The sequence below is a fragment of the Gopherus evgoodei genome, chromosome 2, assembly GCF_007399415.2.
Source record: "Gopherus evgoodei ecotype Sinaloan lineage chromosome 2, rGopEvg1_v1.p, whole genome shotgun sequence".
NCBI lineage: Eukaryota > Metazoa > Chordata > Testudines > Testudinidae > Gopherus > Gopherus evgoodei.
The window spans coordinates 286,824,201-286,845,822 of NC_044323.1; the positions used below are offsets into that span (position 1 = coordinate 286,824,201).

The following is a 21,622-nucleotide window of genomic DNA, read 5'->3' on the forward strand; positions in this document are numbered from 1 at the left end:
CTTAGCTATCTGAGGGGTTGGGGGGAGAAACAGCTTGGAATCTTTGGTTACTGTAATGTGACTCTTTAGGAAAAAAACAAGTAAAACAGGTTTTTGTGACTTGCCTTGGCAATATGTTAATGACCCTCCAGTGATCACAGCTGGAGCTTCCCTTCTAACAGAAAGCTCTCTGTTAGAATCTCTTATCTCTCCTTCATTGCTTCCCCAGCATCTCAAAGGAAGAAAAAAAAATCTGGCTTTTGGTTCCTAAAAAATCCCTCACCGCTGCTCACCATGTCAAGGTTCCTTCCCCACTGTGAACTTTAGGGTAAAGATGTGAGGGACCTGCATGAGAAGCTCTAAGCTCAATTACCAGCTTAGATCTAGTCTGGCTGCCACCATTCACAAGCACTCCCTTCCTTGGGTAGCCTTGAGAAACTTCACCAATTTCCTGGTAAACACAGATCCAAACCCCTTGGATCTTAAAACAAGGAGAAATTAACCATCCCCCTTCCTTTCTCCCACCAACTCCTGGTGGATCCAGATCCAACCCCCTTGGATCTAAAAACAAGGAAAAAATCAATCAGGTATTAAGAAAAAGGCTTTTAATTAAAGAAAAGAAAGGTAAAAAAAAAACCCTCTGGGAGAAATTAGCATACCAACTACTCTCACAGACAACGGATTCCAAACACAGAGGATGCTCCCCTGGGCAAAAACTTTATACACACAAGAATACCCAAATTTGATAATTCCCTTAATGGTACCAAGACAAGTTACAAAGAAAATAAACATAAACCTATTTATCCCTTTCTAAAACTTACTACTCTGATAAGAGACTGGTTCCTTGATCTTTTCCACTCTGGCTGAAACTGAAACTCTAAACAAAGGAAAACTTCCCTCCTTCCTTTTGAAATATCTTATTCCCCCATTGGTTCTTCTGGTCAGGTGTCAGATAGGCTAGGCGAACTTCTTAACCCTTTACAGGTAAAAGAGGCATTAACCCTTAACTATCTGTTTATGACAGTTGATTAACATTTATGTGCCTTATTTTTAGAGCCCAAATACCACTGAAAGGACATGCCTACACAAGCAGAAGCAGGAAGTACCAGAAATCTCACAAGGAAACATATTCACAAGATGTTTGGATAGTTCAAAGCAACATCAGAGACGTATTGAGACTTAGAGGTTCTTCCCTGATGCAAACTTCCAAAACTAAGGTCAACTATCACTCCTTCATGGAGGGGCCTATAATATTTCAGATACAATAGCTTTATAGTCATAGCCTTATGCATTCCACAACACTGGAGTAAATTCTGCTACAACGTCTCTAGTTTCTGCAATGGACTTCATTTAAATTCCAAACCGGAGCTTTCATGAATTGTTGCAATATTATTCCTACACTCACCATTGTCTTGCTCTGGATTAAATCAGGCCTGTTCCCCTGTGTACCACAGACTCCAAGCTGTTAACAGCTACTGGGGATTCTCCTTTAGCTCAGGTGGTAAAGGGCTGTGCTTTTGAAGAAGAAGGAGACAAAATCTATCCCTGCTGCCCCAGCAAACTTCCATCATAACATACAACAAAGTAACAACTGCAAAGCTCCTCTGTGGCTGTAGATTTGTTAAAATACTGCCTTTGTGTCACAACTTCCATGGCAACAGACTGTGATGACTTAAACATAGGACTAGGACATTGCTGGTAGACACAGCTAAAAGAGAAGGTAGGTTGTGGGGGATAAAGCATGCCACCACCTGGACCTAAAATGTCTTCATAATAGGATAATGGAGACATACAGAAAATTGCTGGCACCACCAATTGCCTAGAGAATAGAATTTTTGTCTCCAATTTCTCTTCGGTATGAGCTTTAAGAATTTCCGCAGGTTGAGGGACAGCACCATTTGCCCTGATCTGACCTCTTGTACTATACAATTAGCTGCTGTGGGTTTAATTCGTCACTCTATGTATTATCAGTCTCAGGAAAAACACGCCTTTCAGAAGAGAGACTGCCACATTGAGCAAAGAGAGCTATCATTTTCAATGATGGCAGAGCCTAAGAAACCATCTGCTGCTTGTCAGATCCCTATAATCCCACAGTGAGCGGGCTCTTCTACAAGATGTTCTTCTCGGTTGTGCTGCTTCAGTATGATCCAGGAATCAACTCACAGGACAGGATACAATTCTTTCCCTCTTAATCACCCTAACAAGTAACAAATACATATGCACCCCTTAATAGAGTGTTGTCATTCATTGCAATGCCCACAACATCTCAATTATGCAAGCAGTTAAAAATGGAGAGTGAGCCTATTGCCCCTTAACCAACTGAATGTTGCATAAGCCTCCTGTGGCAATCTGCCCAACATTAAAAAAATGTTTATGTAATTCTGGAAAAACATGCCAAGAAACTTGGAGGGGCGTTTTCTTTCCTGAAGCAGAAAGGAAGAAAGTGCATATTAAGCTTTAAAAATAATTAAAAAAAAAAACCACCATCTCAGCTGATCAGAAGAGGATAACTGTCAGGCAATGGGGAAAGAATGCATAACATTTTTTTAAAACAACAGCAAAAATAAGCATCAAAGCTCTTCTTGCAGATTTCTCTGTTGAAAGTTAGATACGTAGCTTAATCCCTCACTCCTTGAAAAAAGCTTCACGCTAATCCTAGCTGTAAACGCCAAAGACAACATAAGCTCAACCTCAGCAAACCACGTATGTCTCTTTGTTTGGGGGGAAAATGTGCATATGAAAACTGCACTTGTACAGCAAGAACTCATAACAACAGGTCAAAACATCGCTTGCATTCCCTTCTTTGAATGTCTATTATTTGCTTTACACTACAGAGAACTCTCTAGGAGTCTGGGTGCTACAGAATGTGGCTCCTTGGATAACAGAATGTATGTTGAATAAGGACCTGATCCAAAGCCCACTGAACTAAACGGGAGTATTTCACTGGCTTCAAGAGGCTTCTATCAGGCCCTAAATTTCCAGACATCCTAGGATCCAAGTAATATAGGCATAGGGTGCCACCCATGATCTACTGCGTACAATGAACATGTACTGCAGTCAGTAGCAACCTGTTGGCTCACATCAGAAGCAGAGAGGACTATGACTGATTAGCTCTGCATTACCAGCAGATGTCCTTGATGGCTAGCTTGTATTAGGGGGAAGACGACTAATTCATCCAGCCACAATCATAACAAAGGCTGGGATTTTCAATAAAAGTCATCTAGCTCTTTAAGCCTTCTTTCGAAAATCCCTCCCCAAGATGATAATAAAACAGAATAGTACGTGCCCATCTCTATAATATGGCTGTATTTCCACGCACAGATTCTGCTGCTATCCAGAACCATGAGACTCAACTTAGAGAAGCTTGTTTATAATATCATGAACCCACGACGAATGTCCGCCTTTGGTATATCCACATTCAGGGGAGGTACTATTTACCTGGCTATAAACTAGGAAAGTCTGTGTGGTGTTTGGTACCATGAAAAACAACTAAATATCAAGGCCCTTAAATTGAGACATCCCTCAAAATACAACCCATGAAAATTTCTAATGAAAGGTTTCGGGTTTTTTTTGAATGATTCACAAACAAAACTGGACTTTGAATGAAAAAGGCCTTTGAAAACATATGTTTAACGGTGACAAAAAATGTTGACATTAAAGGTTCATCATGTTTTCCAAGCCTCCACCCCATAATAGATTAATGGATAGAGTAGGATAACACATATTGAATATGCTATTGAGATATAAAAATGAAGAACTGTTAAATGGTAAGACCAAGGACTTTGTTAGCTAGATTTTAATAAATTGTAATTATGTATAGGGAACGAGTATAGAGAAGGTAACATTTCAGCCAAAGCCTTGCCTGGCATGAGTGATTTGTTTAAAATGACGTTATTGTTGGCAAGATAAGTAATATGTCATGCCAGAAGGTGTAAGTAAGAGCTACACAAACATATAATGATAAATATAAAACACGCTTTGTCTGGGAAGGCTCAGGAACAGAGTGACATAGAATGATGTGACCCCAAAAATGCAAAAACAGCAGGAAAAATGCAGAAGTTGGGTAAATGAAGTCTGCACATACATCATGTACAGGATACTTAACAAAATCAAGGGGTAATGTGCTAAAAGTCGACTGGATAAAGATTAAGGAATCTGTAATGTAGAAATGTTTAAAACACTTAAGTGAACAAGGCTCAGATTGGAAAAAACACTGATGCAGAAAGTGAAGGAATGGGACTGAAGGCCTAGTCCAAGGGGTCAGAGAAGGGAACGGCCATCATGGAATGTGAAATAACTTCCCAGTGCCCAGGATGTGGTAACTTGGGCCCATTTACCTATTCCATCTTGTCTGTTATTATTTGCTGGCATCAATACATTTGTCTGACAATAATTCTGTCTGAAATTGTACAAATAAAGGCAAAAACTGATTAAACCTAAATTGGGTGGATTTATGAGACAGTTTCATACTTTTACCTCCAGCAGTGGTTTGGAGGCATAAGAACAGGTTTTGGATCCAGCTCATCTCCAGTTCCCATCCTGGCTCTGCTACTGAAGCAGTGTGTGACTTTAGGAAAGTCACTTAACCTTCCTACCTCTCAACTGAGAAGATTTTTTACAGGATTTACCGATCCCACAGAAGTGCTGTGAGGGTTAATTACTGAATGGCTGTATAGCATTTTGAACATGCAAGGTAATATATGATGATTGTTATTCGTGTTACAATCCAGCATTGATCACACCCATCACTGTTTACCAAACAATGGTCCCCAGCACAAGGGTATGAGCTCCTCCTCTGGGGAGCCAGCACCCTGAACTCCTATTGCCTTTGGTAGGAGTTAAAGACACTTAGTTCCTTGCATGAAGCAAGGATCAGATGAATTAAAAACAATGGGCTCGGTCAAGGGCTGTCTTTCCATTGGATAACTTTCCTTTGGCTCATGTCCTGTATGCACAGGGGCCTGATCCAGATCCCACTGAAATCAATGAAGTTTTGGTTTTAATTTCAATGGGATCAAGAGCAGGCCCATGGTTAAATCAATTAATGAGCTGTCTCTTGAGCTTCTTTTCCTCCTCCCATATTTCTCTTCCTCCCTGCTTCTTTTAACTGCCCCATCAATGCCTCTGCTCCTTCTCTTGTCCCCCTTCTTTTTCTTTCCTTTACACCAGCTTGACAGTTTGCCCGTTTGTTTCATTTATACTGTAATTTGTTTTGGCATTGCATAGTTATTGCACAAAGTGAAGTACGGGTGTACAGACACAGACACTTATAAGCCATTCCTAGGAAAGGTGCACAAGAAATTCAGACACTTGATATGGGTATAGAAAAATAACCAACAAGTGTATTCAAAGACTATACAAGAGAGAAGAACAAAGTGTCAGTTAAATGATCTTGGGCTTTCTTTCTCCATGAAAAAAAAAATGTACTGAGCAGGAACAGTTCCAGCCATTTTGCCGGCCAGGGCAGAAAACATTTTCACACCCGCCTCATCCCCAGTGACCAAACCAAAAAAAAAAAGATGCCCTAACCACAACCAACAAATCAGTGGATTAAAAGAAAGAGGAAAAAACTTGCAAAGGTATGGAGCCCCTTAGAAGATGGCACCCAGGGGTGACAGCCCTGCTTGCCTGCCCCTACAACTGACCCTGATCCCAAGGAGCATCAGAGTTTGTGAAAAATAGAAAAAGGAAGAAAGTGAAGAAAAATTAAAAGGAAACAGAAAGGCAAGGAGAAAAGAGAGAAATGACGCCAAACGCTACATAATAATAATGAAATTTCTCAGATTTGGATCAAGGAGCTCTGGGGACAACAATCACCAAAGGCTAAGGGACTTTTGGGTGTTTCAGAAACCAAACTGTCACGGAGTCCCTGGGCGATGCTCTGGAACTGCTCCCCACAAAGCTAGTCAGGACTTTGGGGAGCCTGCTCTCCCTTGGAGCAGACTGTCTTCAGGGCAAGAAGCTCACACAGCTTCACCTTCCTGGGTCTGACCTTGGAGCATTCAGCGAGTCCGCCCAGGCAGGGTCCTGGGGAAGCCAGAGGGTCCTGCACGCACCCCCACTTCAGAGTCAGACGTGGCTCTTAGCCAGACAGTAAAACAGAGGTTTATTAGATGACAGAGCTAAAAACAGAGCTTGTAGGTACAGAGAATTGGACCCCTCAGCCGGGTCCATTCTGGAGCCCAGCAAGCCAGACAACCCCATCTGCCCTTACTTCCCGTCCCCAGCCAGCTCCCAACTGAAACCCCCTTCAGCCACTCCTTCTCTGCTGAGTTCCTTTCTCAGGCCAGGAGGTCACCTGATCTTTTTGTTCTCCCACACCTTTAGCATCCCCTTGCGGGGGGGGGAAGGGCTCAGGCCATTAGTTGCCAGGAAACAGAGTGTTGGCCAGAAACTGAGGCACCCACACAGTATTCTGAGGAAACATTAAGAACAGTCCCACTTCATCACACCAAGTGCAGCCTATTATTGTATATATAACTTGGGTATGTTATCCTGGGCAAACATGGTTTAAGATCAATCTAAATTACATTTCAGCCTTCTTTGGAAACCGTTTTAAAATGGGTCTTGCTAACATGACTGTAGCATGATGTCGACAGGGTATATGTATGAAAAAAACATTTTTCTTTTAATAGACTGAAGAATTGTCTGTAAAAACATGTTAAAGTTGTGAACTGGCCATATTGATGGCACAACTGCGTTAACGGAAAACTATTTTTAAATGGTTTCATGTAGTTGGAAATATAGTATAGATGGGCCTTTTAAGATTCACTGAACCTATTCTACAGTTGTATGGACACCTAGAGTACTACAATGTGGCTGACTCTGCATGTTCATGTATAATGTGATCATGTCCACAGAGTTCTGCAAGTTGGCTGACCTCATTGGTATGAAGGTGCAATCAACAGAGACAACAAGTCTCACAATCTAATACTCTGGACCAGAGCTCCACTGGCATGAATTAGAAGAGTTTCATTGACTTCAAAGGAGCTATGCCCATTTGTACCACAAGTGCACGTGGCCCTCCCTCTTGATCTGAATGTATTAAAGAGGAGAGTGGCTCAAATCAGCTGTCTTTTATTTAAATTAGATATGGCCTTCATGCGGCTGGCAAGTTGCTGATGCAGCTGTTGGCTGATCAAATCATGGACTTCTTTGTCCTATCATTTCCAAGACCTTTCCATACAAGGATCACAATGCACTTTACAAAAATTAAGCAAACAAATCTTACCCATCCTTCTGCAGTAGATATTATTATGCGCATTTTACAGATGTGTAAATTGAAGCACAGAGAGTAAGTAGCTTAAATGCTGTCCTGAACAGAAATGCATTTAATTGTGTGTTTAGCTACTTTAACATAAGAACATAAGAACGGCCGTACCGGGTCAGACCAAACGTCCATCTAGCCCAGTATCTGTCTACCGACAGTGGCCATGCCAGGTACCCCAGAGGGAGTGAAGCTAACAGGCAACGATCAAGTGATCTCTCTCCTGCCATCCATCTCCATCCTCTGATGAACAGAGGCTAGGGACACCATTCTTTACCCTTCCTGGCTAACAGCCATTTATGGACTTAGCCACCATGAATTTATCCAGTTCCCTTTTAAACATTGTTATAGTCCCAGCCTTCACAACCTCCTCAGGTAAGGAGTTCCACAAGTTGACTGTGCGCTGTGTGAAGAAGAACTTCCTTTTATTTGTTTTAAACCTACTTTCTTAAATCTGGGGCCAAACACTCTGTGAAGCAGCTATCTGTTGTTTGCAAAGCATCCCTACCAGTGGAAGCATCATCTACTGGGTATTGCAGATACTGTACAGCATTCTGCAAAAACACCACATATCTGTTGATCAGAGAGTTTCAATCTCTTCTCACGGTAGACCATGGACTGAGTTCAAAAAGTCAGAAGATCATCAAGCTAGAAAACCAGCTCTTTTGAGACTCCCTCTGCACATCACATGCCATGTCTGCATTCAGCTCTCATTACTTTATGCAGTCACTTCTTTTTTCCAAAAAAAGAACATCCTCAATCTGTTCATTGCTTTAGTTCATTTTAGGGCAACATAAACAGCTTTCAGTTCTTTACAATCCACACAAGCCTTCAGAAATATTCAGTGTTTACTAGGGCTCTGTAGTGTTAAATCAAGTATGACTATCACCCTTAAAAGCCTAAATGATGGAGTCATATCTATACTACTAACACATTTTGACAGTATCACTACCTGCCTAAGTAAAAACAGTTTACTCACCCCTGTAAACCTAGAAGGTGGAGTCACAAGTTACCAGAATTTCTTTTCAAAAGTTGGCATTGTTATTCATAATACCCAGACTCTTAATTTAGTCAATGGTATAAACTACAGTGTATCATTTAAAAGATAAATAGCTGGAAGGAATACTAGATTCATTTACTCTCTCTCATCCTCTTGGCCTGATAGCTGGAGATGGATGGGAGCTGTTATTAACGAAGTGAGAAGAATCCTGAATTAAAATCAGTAAGTGTTGAGGGCCATGAGTGTCTGATTACTTCCTTTGATCATGTGAAAACTTTCTCATAATTCTAACAGGATAAAAACTTCAATAAAAGAGATGTTTCTATTTTGCCACTGGATTTTAAGAATAAGGTTACAGAAAATCGTGATATTTGCTCTTGCTAATTCCTTGCTAGAGATATTAGAAAACAGAAGTAAAAAAATATTGTAATCTGAGTTTGGGAAGATTTCCTGGGGAAAGAATACAAATTCTCTTTCCATTTACTCGGTACTCTCAGATTCCTTTATTTAGTACTGGGATTGACAAGTTACGCAGACCAGCAACTACCTACTACTGCAAGCCAATAAAAATAAAATGATCTAGAGAATACAAGAGTAAAAAGTTGGCTAAATCTTATTACTGCAACTGACTTGGAAGGTTTTTAATTATTTATACTTCCGTTAAAATAGATCTTTAATGATTTATATTTAAGATGAACTAATGAGTTGTGTTTCTTTTTAATGTGGAGTCAAAATTTGGCAAAATGTGGATACTGCAGGACATTTGCTGCAGGGAGCTGTCCCTTTCAGCACCGTGTTTGTACAGTAGACATTCAAAATGAAGCTCAATAAATACAAGTCAATCTTGCTTTCATTTGGGTCTTTGTTCTAAACAAATAGTCTCTACCAGGCTAAGATAGTCATTGTGATCATCAAAACTAATTTTACAGGGGCACTTAATGACTGGGCCGTCTTCGTTAACACAGTTTGTGCTGCTTGAATTCAACCGGGAAGGTTTTGAAGGAAGAATGAGATGTGCGTGCAAGCAATGTGTGCAAGTTTAGAATAAAAACAGGAACAACAACAGAAGATTAACCTGAACAATTAATATTACCGCACAATATAAGAAGCAACATCATAGAGGAAAAATGCTTTAGTATTTCCTTTCAATGTCCAAGAACTTCTTAAGTAGACTAAAATTGAAAATGAGAAGCTTTTTACTGGAAAATTAATCTTTTTGGATGAATAAGTAATTTATCCACAATATTTCATCCACTCTAATTTTTTACAGACAATTGTTATAAAAGATAAAATCACTGAGCAACTTATGCTTTGATTGGATTATGTGAAAGACAGAGTAGAAGAAAAGCAAGACAGATATAGTAACTATTTTATTAATAAACTTTTGGAATATTGATCACTTATCTTAACTAGTATTTATAAGTGTATTCTCTGGCAGGATATCTCCCCATTATGTCTTTCCACTGCACTGTTTCTTCCAGCACTTGACTACTGCTATAGATATTGTAATGTTATAAGAATGCTGACCTCCCAAAGTGCCTCATCTCACTGATAAGAATGGTACCCAGTGTACGAAATGGGTACATGTCCAAGGCTATTGATTTTCAACTCTTCATTTTAGAAAACACCTAAGCATCATGTAACTGACATTGTTGACTTAATAAACTTCAGCCTTCATTTTAGCAAAAGAAATTGGACTCTTCTGTATTTTTCATTAAGTCATTTCTATTCTATCTCAAAGGAAAACATTGATCCAACTTTCCTCAACTTTGGAAACAAAAGCAAGTTTTTGTTATTTCCAGGTAAAATATTGTTTAAGAAAAAAAATTCATTTACAACCCTTCATATCCATCACCAGCATAGCTTAGTGACTGTGAAAATATTTAACTGTTGTTTACAGCAGGCATACAAAAGTACAGTAAGTAAATGGACACATATTTAAATCATATAATAAGCCATATGGACAAGATAGTTCAATGTTTTAATAAGGCACAAATAAAAAACTAAAAGATGCAAAATTGGGGAGAAGAAATCCCACTGAACAAAACAGGAATCTAGTTCTAGCTTTATAGAGCATGCACAATAACCATATGTCGCATGGCCTCCTATGAAATATTTATGTTTTCTATTCATAAAAAGATGTCTGGCAGTGGGGAAAAAACTAATCAAGGAGATAAACAAAAGCAGAGACTCTCTCTTAAAAATCTCATCACCTCCATAAAGAGAACTAGGCTTCACATTGTCAAATGATCTTTCGAAGAAAATGATTCGCTGCCCCAGGTAAGAAAGTCAAAATATAGATGTAAGTAGACACTTTTTCCTGACAGCTCAAAGGAAAGCGGATATTCTGCTAAAAACTGACAGTATCTTCAGGTGGTAATGTGCAAATTTGTTGTAACAAGCCCTAAACAGTCAAAAGATAGTGTCTGTCTTTATTAACAACAGTAAGCTGCTCTTTCATGTCCTGTTCAATATAACGCACTATCAAACATTCACTGAGCTGAAGTGACTTTCTCAGATCTCTAAGGATATTAAAGAGGAACATGTCCTGTGAGAAGGACATATCAGCTCCCTCATTAAATGCAGCCTATTTAGTATAAAACAAGTAACAACGTCAACACTATACAGGCCAAAGCAACAGTGCCACAGTTTTATCTGTAGATTACAGCCTCTAGTAGTCGACCTGCTTGTTTTTATTTCAGGAAACAAAACTTTGTTTGGAACCTGCAGTTTTACTGGAGTGAAATATAGAACTGCAAAATGACAGCCTGTAGCTTTGTCAACATATTGTCACTTGACAGTCTCTGGAAACTTCACTTTGAAGCTGAGTAATGAATAAGGGTGAGTGATTGTCTTTACCTTTGTTTAATTGTTTACCCCCAAAAAATGCAGGCTCGGGTGTGACACAACACACCACTGTTCAAGCACCAGTCACTGCAATTTGCAAAACAAAATTTCTGGAAAATAAGGGTTGTAAACAACAACGCCACAGATAGAAAGGATGACTGTATTCAGCGTCTCCTGGCACAGCACCCACCACTACCAACACTGTTTGCAAACAGAGAGAGACAACTTTTCCCATGATTAAATGAAGACTTATGATTATCTGATGCAGGCTTCACTGCCATCATCATCATCAAATAGCTCCTTGCATGACTTCCCGCGCCCCCCCCTCCCCAAAGTCCCTGAAGCTTGCAAGTGAAGGAGTGCCCAGGGTACAGTAAGTAGCTAAGCCAGGAGTTGCAGAGCAGAATGGGTTGCACATCCCAGCCACCTGCCTTGAGGTTCCCGAGCAGAGTTTTGGCGTCTATTATCCTTCTCCTCCCCTTCCTCGGAGAGAGCATGAATCTCGCTTGGTGGCCAACGCCAGCCCCCTTTCTACCCCCTCACCCAACTTCAGACACACGCTCCAGGTGCAAGAGGACAAAGGCTGCCTCGGGGTGACTGGTGGGCCATCTCAAAGCCCCTGGAAAGACACTAGCTACACACCACGGGGATAGGGAGGGGAAGGGGTCCTGAGCGACTTCTGCCCTGTTTAACCCTTTGCATCCAACAGCCCCCAGCTCTGGGAGCTCCTGGCATCACTGGCCAGGCCAGGGGCCGGGCACTCACCGATAGTCGTGATGACTGTGATGGCAAAGTAGAAGGAGCCGGCGAATTTCCACTGGACCCCGGCCCGGTGGGGCTCGGACTGCATGATGACCAGCTCCAGCTGCCGATAGTCCTCGCTGGTGATGTTGTATTTCCCTTTGAGCCGGATCTCCTCGGCTTTGAGCTTCTCCTCCTCCCGCATCTCGTTGTCGGACTCCAGGGCATCAAAGACGGCGGCCCCGACCAGCAGGTAGGTGAACGTGCAGATGATCAGGGACAGGGTCCGCACGTTCTGCCTCTTCATGGCCGCCAGCAAGGGGCGAGTGAGGGGACCATGTCCCCCCCTGGCCGTCCGGGGATCCGACAGGGTGCAGCAGCAGCAGCTGGCCGGGGGCAGCTGCAGGGGGCAGCTGCTGCTCCCAAGGCTCCGGGGCTGCTCCCCGCCTCCCTGCTCGGGCTCCTGGGAGGAAGACAGGCACAGGAGGCTGCTGGAGCGCCTGGACCAGGTGCCCTGCAGCCGGGAAACTCTACGCAGGACTTGCCCAAACCAAGCCGTCCCAGTGCGCAGGGCCATGCACAGCACCCTCTCAGCACCTCCCTCGCCGCTGCCTCCAGGAGTGGACGGGGGGGGGGGAGACGAGTCCCACTGTCCTGGGGAGGGAAGGACCAGTCCTCGAGTGCTGGCGAGGAGAGGCTGAGCGGCACGGGGAGAGGGGTGAGGGTGCCAGGCGGGGAAGGGCTGGGGGAGCCACCCAGCAGCAAGGCAGCCTCAGTGCAAGGGGAGGTTGGGTTTCTGCTGCTTCTCCGACAAGTTTCTTTACTCAGCACTTCTCAGGCTGGCGAGGGGGAGGGGAGGAATGGAGGAAGGGGGAGGGAGGGAGAGGGAGCAGCATCCCCATCAGAGCTGCCTCGGGCAGGGCTGCACCGGGGTGGAGGGCTGCCGCCCAGGAGGAACGGGGGTCGCTTCTGGGGAGGCTGGGGGAGAGTCTGCAGCGGCGAGCACGCCAGATGTGCCGGGGAGGTGGGGCAGGGGCTTGCCCGGGACTGTCACTCTCCACTGGTTGCGTGCGGGAAGGAGGCGTGAGAGGAGCCCTCAAAGGAGGGCTGGTGCAAGGCACCCCCGCTCCGTGGCTGGGGAGGCCAGCTCCAGGCTGATGGTCAGTGGGTGCAGGTCCCCTGCCCAAAAGGGATCGGAGCGATCTCCCGGGCACAGAGCACGCCCCTAGCACTCACGGGGCACCGACGGGTTTGATTGCGGAGACCAACTTTGTATGAATTGTTCCTAGCCAAGGAATTCAAAGCGGGCGCTTTGTGGCGTCTGCCCTCAGCCGCTCCCCGCTGAAAGAGCCAGTCTGGAGTCAGGTGGCTGGAGATAGCCGATGCTCAGCCCGCCTTTGAACGAGACAGTATCAGACGTTAGCCTGTGAGTTTTCGGCAGCATACCCACAAAGCTGACTGTCCTCGCTGCGGGGAACCGAACTCGGGGGTGCCGCTTCCTTCCTGGGTTTAAGCAATCAGAGTCCACCAGCGCCGGGCACAAACCAGCAGGAGGAGGGTCCCTGGGGCCACGGAGAAGCGTACAAAAAGCAGAGGCGTTTCCCAGGGTGGAGGAAATCAGCAGCCCACCTGGCTGGATCTCGCTCTAGCTCCGAACAGACACAAGCCTATCAACCTGTCTGGCCCATGGAGGTGAAGCATCAAATCCCAGGGAGGCTCATTCCATCCTTTCTGCGACCGGGTAGGAAAAGACACCGCAACCATCACCCGAAAATACAACAGGAGCCAGGGGTGTCGCGCCCCTCCCCCCTCACACACACACACCCCCAGCCAGAGCCCAAAACTGCCACTTTCTATTGCTCCTGTCCTATTTGTGGCTGTTGGGTTTCTTGGACCAATGCCTTTTAAAAAGAGCAATTATCCGCCTCCTCCCAAGGACTTGACAGCATCTCGGGGAAAATCAAGCCACTGCTCCAAGCCATCTCGCTCGCTCCCATCCTCCCAGCAGGCGGTGGGAACAGTCCCCAGGCAAACCAACCTGCAGTGGCTTTTGTGAGCGGCTGGGGTGGGTTTTTCCTATTAACCCGCTCCTTGCTGAAGCACTTTTGATGCTCCCGCGCTGCGCCCACCTTGCCTGCAAGAGGCTGCACTGATCTGTTCCTCCCCTGGTCTCTCTCCCCGCAGGTCTCCTGCCTTGCACCATCGCAGGCGGCTCGGTCCCCTCCCCCGCTGTGGCCACTCCCAGCCTGCTCCTACTATTCTCAACCTAGCAGGGTTTTGCTGGGAGCTAGGCACCACGTGGTGCAGGTTTTCCAGGCAAGCTCCCTTCGCTCTTTCAGCCTGTCCATCAGCTGGGGGCGCAGAAGTAGCGGCGGGGGGGGGGGGGGGGCAGGTCTTGCTTCCCTTCAGAGTCCGCTGAGCCAGGGGCTGTGTGTGAGGAGGGATCCTGGGACCCGGGCTGGAGACGACGCTTCAGATCTTTGCCATGCGCTGAGGCCAGGAGTGAAACCAGTTTAAAACGCGCTCCGCAAAGTTCTCTGCTCCCCGCAGGTGTTGCTAAGCGGGCAAGGCAGCTGCCGAGCCCGCATTTTTCTACCCCCGCCTGCAGCCCTGCTTTTCTTGGCTAGCTCTCGCCGAACGGGCTCGGCTGGTCTCCCCCAACCCCCGCCAGCTACTTTTCTCAGGCGTGTCACCACCTAGTCCTCACCCCAGGCAAGACCCCTGGAGCCAGTGTGTAATGCGGGGCTACTCGCTGTGTTCGCTCGCCTGCAGCAGGGGAACCGGGCACGGGACAAAGCAGAAGTTACCCACCACGAGTGGGTTTCTTTTTCCCCTGGTGGTAATTGCAGCGGGTGGAATCACAGAGCCGGACAGGCACCCATCCCACCAGAACCTGCCCCTCTGGGAGCCACAAAGAGCTTTGGCAATATTACGCGGCGCGCTGTGTGAAATAAGCACCTTCGGTAAATACGGTGACTCAGAGGAAACAGCTGTTTATGGTTAAATAAAGCAAACCCCATTATAGACCCTGGAGCAATGAGGCGCGCGGCGATTAGAGCAATTATGAATCATGACTGGGCTTGGCTGCCCACGGCCAAGGGGGCTCTGCCAGGCTCTGGGAGGAGGCAGGTTGGTTCTGGGGCCATCACTCAGTGCCAGCTGCTAGCCAGAGAGGCAGGGTGGCCTTGTGAAGAAAGCACTGGGCTGGGATTCAGGCGGTTCTTGGCCTTGCTGCAGCCTCCCTGTATGCCCCTGGGAAAACCAAACTCTTTCTGCCCCCTACAACAGAACTTCATTGCTCCCCCTCTCACCAATTTAGGTTGGCATTTTCAAAGAAGCACAAGGGCGTGAGTTGATCACTGGGAGTCTCGTGCCTAATTTATTTAGGACACAACCCTCGCCTTAGAGGATAAACTCTTCAGGACAGGGACTCTCTCACACACTGTGTTTGCAGGGCCTCTAGTACAATGGAGCTTTGATCTGGATCGGATCTAGCTAGGTGCTACCCTAATCCGAACAAACAATAACCTTGTCAGCCTATTTATTCAAGGCTGACAAGGTTCCATACACAAAGACAGAGTTGGTCAGGGGATAAAGGGAGGGAGCTCTACCATGGCAGTGTGCTATATGTTTTTAATATGGATTTTCATTTAATTAAAGGCCTGGTGATGATGCTCATCACAGATATTCAGGAATGAGGCTTCACAGTGTTCCCGGTGTCTGGATACAGGCAATTCAGGAGATTTCGAATAGCTTGGGGCATTCTGAAAATCCTGAGAGGGCCTCCTCCTGCTATTTTTACATGGCTGGGGCAGGTGTATTTTAGTAGGTCTGATTTAGGGCCGGAGCCTGAAGTGTTCGCTCAAGTCAAACTCCCCTTGATTTCAATGGAGACGTCGGAATTTGGGCCTTCAGATGTAAGGCTGGGATTTTCTAAAGAGTGTAAGGGTCTTAGGTGCCTAATTCTCAGTGAAATCCAATAAGACCTGGGCACCAAACTCCTGCAGGCTCGGTTCAGAGTCTCAGCCTATGTTTCCAAGGCTCTGTCTTCCTCAGCGCTTCCACAGCAACTAGGACATCGTAAGGCTCAATGGATGATGACCAAGATTTTCAAAAGTGACTAGTGATTTTGGATGCTCAAATTTGAGCAAATGTGTTAAGCAGCCATCCTCTGAAAATCAGGCCCTTTTAAGATGGCTCAACTTGGGTAGTCAAAAAGTGAGACATCAAAAATCACAGGGTCACTTCTGAAAACCTTGGCCAATTATTCCTGTAACTGAATATGCTGTAGGATTAGTTTACAGAGCAGAGTAATATTTCATTAAGGTAATACCTTCGTCACAGCAGCTACATAGCTTACGCACTTCCAAATCCACAACAACGACATATATGTCAGGAAGGACTCACAGATGACGGACATGAGCTACAGTGTCTAGGGGCAGAGACTGAAGAAAGAGTTGCTTGCCCCCTGGCTTTTTTGCAACTGAGCAGTCTGATTAAGGTTGCCCATTTCTGATTCTCCATGGGAAGTGTGTGTGGGGGGGGGAATCTATAAATAGCTTGCAATACAGAGAATCCTACAGCAAAGTTGCTGGGAAGATCAATAGCATGAATCAAGGAGGGCTCTAAATTACATCTCAGGGGAGGGAGGTGCTGAACTGAATTGAAAAATGAGTTGCAAATGCTGTATGTGTTGTGTGTATCTAATTAACAGAGGGTGACTAGGATCAATAGCAAGGAAGGAGCGGGGCTAAAAATAGAGCTCAGGCAGGGATTGCAACCTGCGGGCAGCAGCTTGGATGAAAATGTCCCCCTGAGTAATTAACCTTTAGCTGGAAAGTGATGTTTAGTGCTGGGCTGAAACGTGTCCTGAGAACAGCCTGGAACGGATGGGGGGTGGGGAGGAGGGGAGAGAGAGCTCTGTGGTACAGTACAGTGTGTACAATTAGGCAGGCTAATGCCTCCTTTTCACCTAGGAGACACCAGGCTAAGGAACTGGTGTCTTGTTTTCTGGGAAAATATCTAAGTGCACTCAAAGCTGCTAATGTCGCAGTGGGGCTGTGGAAGCAGGAACAATTTCTCTATCCATCTCCCTAGATACTTACATGGCCTCATCGCCATCATGTTAGGGAGTCTTAGATAAGGCCACACACAGCTCTAATCGAGCTTGCCTTCATCCCAGAACGGCAAAGCTGTGGCAGCAAAAGCCTTGGCACAGGCTGGAATTACTCACAGACTTAGCCTGCGCTGCAGTGTCACAGTTCTGGGACCCCAAGCTGCTGGGACACCCAGCGATCTCAGTCTGGACATGGCCTTGCAGATGCACCCTTCTCTGGGGTGTTTCTGAGGCAGGATAGCTACATGCTGCCCTTCACTCAGGGCTAATGTCCTAAGGATAATCTAGAGGGGGCACATCATCGGGGGGGAGGGAGAAACAGGATAGGGACTGTTTGTTTCTTTGTGTTTGTACACCAGCTAGCAAGATAGGGCTCTGATTCTTATGGGGCCTCTTATGCGCTACATGACTTATATCCAGTTTAAATAAGCCAGGACCATTTATCATAGATCTTTTGTCCTCCACAGCTCCATAAGCATGTCCTAAAGAAGCCAGGATACTGAGGCAGAAGGAGAGGAATTTCAGCAAAACACGGGCGATAGAAAATTACTCCAGACATTATTTCGAGTGGTGACAGTCGCTTATTTTCACAGAAGGTGATCAGACAGAAGGAGTGGTTATTGCCACCCAGTTTACGTGAGGAGCATTTCTGATCAAGGTTTCCAGATTCAGAATGATTCTCACAGTTGAAACGTGAGAATTGCTATGCTTGAGAGACGCACCCAGATGACAGTGACTGAGGATGGCTCTGCAGAGTTCCCTAATAAAAGTTCTTTCCTGTAATTTTCAAAATGTTTCTGGGAATGAGCTGACTGTGAATGAAGACTGTCCTTCACCATGGAGCTAGAGCACAGACAGGAGCTTTGCAATTTTAAATGAAATACATTAAATGAGGCCTGATTCAAACCTAATTCGATGGGAGGCTTTCCACAGACTCAGAGGGCTTTGGATAAGGCCTTTATTGTGAAATTATTTGCACATAAAACGATGAGGGCCTGATTTTTACTGATCATTATTAATTTGTATGACTGAAATGGCTGGGAGCCCTATTCACGCACCAGGACCCCATTGTGCTACTCACTGTACAGCCCTCAGGCAGTCTCTGCTTCGGAGAGCTGACAATTTAACTATGGGACACGAGACCACAATTCTACCATGGGGATCACAAGCTCTGTTCTTGGCATCTGTTTTCGTCACACTTGTGCTTTTACGAACCCAGTGAAAAGTTTATTGATTACATACCTGCAAGGGGAATTCTACCCCTGTTTAATACATGAACATGTCTGTGTTCATACTGCAGTCGCTCAGGGTCATGATGGAGGAGAGGACCAACAGTAATTCCTAGCTCATCTAGTAGATCCCAAGTACTTTACAAAGGACGTTAGTGTCATCATTCCTATATTACTCATGGAAAAACTGAGGTATAGAGAGATTAAATGACTTGCCTGTTGTCACCCAGAAGACCAGTGGCTGAGCAAGGAATAGGATCCAGGTCTCCTGAGTCCCAGTCCAGTGCTCCATGTACTAGACCACACTGACCTTGCCAAGGATGTTTTCTTTCCTCTTTTTCCTTTTGGATACTCCACTGGATGAGAGGGGAGCTTCACCTGAGTTAGGTGTGCAGGGTCAGGTCGCCCGTTCTTTAGCATTTTTTCTTACCAAAGTCACACCCCCGATACAGCTGAAGGCAGAATTGAGACTGCTGCTCTAATGCTCACCCTATTGCCTAGATACTATGGTGGCAGTCACCCTGAAAGAGACTTGATATAAGGGAAACTTGCATGGCTAGTTTCATTGACACATGGGAGAAAAGGGTGCAGAACCAGTCTCCATTTCTAATTTTTCCACTCAGCTTTCTTTTTACTGTGAACATATTCATGTGAAATCAACTTAGGTAGCAGGAATTTGAGCATCTGGTGCAACCTAATCTCCTCTGTTGTATTTTTCTATTCATGTGTAATTTTTATTCTGCAGAGCTTGTATGTGGCAGGAAGTTCAATAGTCAAGCCAAAGGTCTCTTCAAGAGCCACCATGCGGGACACTGAAAACAATATTGGAGAAAACTGATCTATGCATTGCCTTTTCTACATCGCTCAGCACAGCAGAAGTTGCCATCTTTTGTCCCCAAACAATAAATATTTGGAGGCACCCTGGACTTATAGATCACCCTTTTTAATTAAAAATGTCAGGTCATTTCTTTGGCCCTTCAGCTATTTTTCTCCCCTCTTAGGAAAAATGTTTCTCAGAGTGCATCCAGTTCCCTTTCCAAGGTACATACATGGCCCCTATCACTGTAGTATGAGAACATCTCACAATCCTCACAGCATTTGTCCTCACAACACCCAGTACTATAAACCTCATTTTACAGAGAAGGAAAAGCACTTACCCAAGGCACACAAGAAGTCTGGGGGAGCAGGGAATGAAACTTGGGTACACAAGTCCTAAACTAGAACCCCAGGCACTGATGGGCCATCCTTGCTCTCTTCCTAAGAGGATGTATTTCATGCATTCCACTCAATCTGCACGTGTGTAGCCAAAACTCCATTTTTATCATTATTAGTAATTTGTATTGTGCTGCACAAACTTATAGAAAAACAAGGCTTCTACCCTAAAGGGCTTACAGTCTATGACCCTGTGCTACAAACACTTGTGTACTTATACTAAGCACATATGCATGTAACCACTTATAAAGAGGGCTAGCGAACTGGATAGAAAGAAGAGATGGACAAGACTTGAAGACAATCCTGAGTTTGAGCAAGGGAAGGATAGTAGAATTGCCAGTGGTGATTCAGAGGACATAGGAGGAAATATCATGACTTGAGTTTAGGAGAGCATTAAATTATTGTCTTTTTAATCATTCATTTTTAAAACTTTTTTTTTAAAAAAAGAGCACTGTTGTAATTAATATGGCCACTTAATCAGTATGGACCCTCCCCTAATGTAGCACCACCAAGCCAACCCTACTGGCTCAGTTTGCTATCAACTGCATGGGAGACCAGCATAGCACCTCATCTTTATTCAAATGCTATAAGTATCAGAGCTCTCTCACCTCACAAGTGTGTCAGGAGGATTAATTAGTTAATGTTTGCAAAGCACTTAGAAAATGTAAAAAGCGCTAAGTGCTAAGTATTATTGTTATTATTATTATTGTGTTATAATGGAAGTAAGAACTTAGCAGAGCCCTACATCTAAACAAATTCAATTACATTTAGCTGTGCAGATGTCTCCTAGAGCCACGTTCTAAAATAAATCTCAGCCTGGGTATTCACAAAAGGCTACACTGTTTCCTTGAACAGAAGATTATTGTTTTACTCTGTAAGAGCAAATGGGTCATGTACCCTAATAAAAGTTTTGCCGAGAAACCAAGAGGGACAAACCAAGGCTAAAGTCAAGCACTTGATGGAACGTTCCACCACCTCATATTGCCGACTCCAGAACAAATGGAAAACAAAATAGACTTTTACGTGACTGCTATAGTTCTGAGAATCCCTTTGGATCAGAGTAGTCAATCTGCAAATTCTCAAAACAGCTTGTAAACACACAGGCAGCTAAAAAAGGCTTGGTGCTGAGTAAATATGAGGTGCACGTTCTCTCATTATTGGAGACAAAAATAAGGCTTTTTAGTAGGTTACATTTGGAGGGGAGTGTAGGTGGCTGTAGTATTGAGAATTTCTCTCTGTGTTTTTAGCATGCTGGCTGCTCAGCTGGAGAAAAGGGGCTTGATTCTCATTTCAGTGCAAATCAGGACTAGCTCCACTGAATTCAATGGAGTTACATTGGTGTAAAAGTGATGCAGGAAGAAAATTGGAGCAAGGTGTTTGCACTAAAGTGATATATTAGAATGATTTTTTAATTTACATAGCGCCTTTCATGCCAGGATCTGATAGCTCTTTTAAAACATTAATTAACCTCAATGTCCCCAAAAGGTATGGATTACTATGCCCATTTTGCAGCTGGGTATACTGAGTAACAGAGCAGAGTTATGTGACTTGCCAAAGGTCAACAAATTAGTTAGTGGCAGATTCATGAACTCTGTTCCCTTTGTTCTAACCAATATCGAGCAGTGCCTCGGCCTCGCTATTGTTTAGTGCAAGCCCATATGACCAAATGTCTCAGACATTAAACAGCAGTTGAGATGTTCTGGGCTCCACCTCCCTATTAAGCTTCAAAAACAGCATCTTAATGTGATCATAATAGGATGCCTCTATAGAGCCATGGTGGGACATGTGCCTGCACTATCAGTCACAGACCTAGGGTATGTCTACACTGCAATTAAAAACCCACGACTGGCCCATGCTGGATGACTGTAACTCACAGGGCTTGGGATAAGGGGCTGTTTAATTGCAATGTAGACATTTGGGCTCAGTTAGAGACTGGACTCGAGGGCCCTGCAGGGTGGGAGGGTCCCAGAGCTTTGGCAGCAGCCCAAGCTCAAATATCTACTCCGTAATTAAACAGCCCCTTAGCTCTAGCCCTGCAAGCCTGAGTCAGCTGGTATGGGGCAGCTGTGGGTTTTAACTGCAGTGCAGACATACCCATAGGGCTCTATTCATCACTCCTCAGCTAGGCAAATCCCCAGAGCAGCCACTGGAAGTTTGGCTGAATAAAGAGTGCCAGATGGGACCCTTAGAGTTTAATTCTGCTCTGGATTCAGCAGTGGCCAGTCCAGTGA

The 21,622-nt window shown here is 44.8% G+C and overlaps 1 protein-coding gene across 1 annotated transcript in view; it reads right to left on the bottom strand.

Annotated features, from left to right (window-relative positions):
• The window catches only part of KCNK9 (potassium two pore domain channel subfamily K member 9), a 129,193-nt gene extending 116,911 nt beyond the window's left edge, over positions 1-12,282 (bottom strand). The window contains exon 1 of the mRNA XM_030553880.1: positions 11,859-12,282. Within this exon, the coding sequence (XP_030409740.1) occupies positions 11,859-12,141 (283 nt within the window). The 5' untranslated portion in view covers positions 12,142-12,282. The remainder of the gene's footprint in view (positions 1-11,858) is intronic.
• Between the last annotated feature and the right edge of the window lie 9,340 nt (positions 12,283-21,622).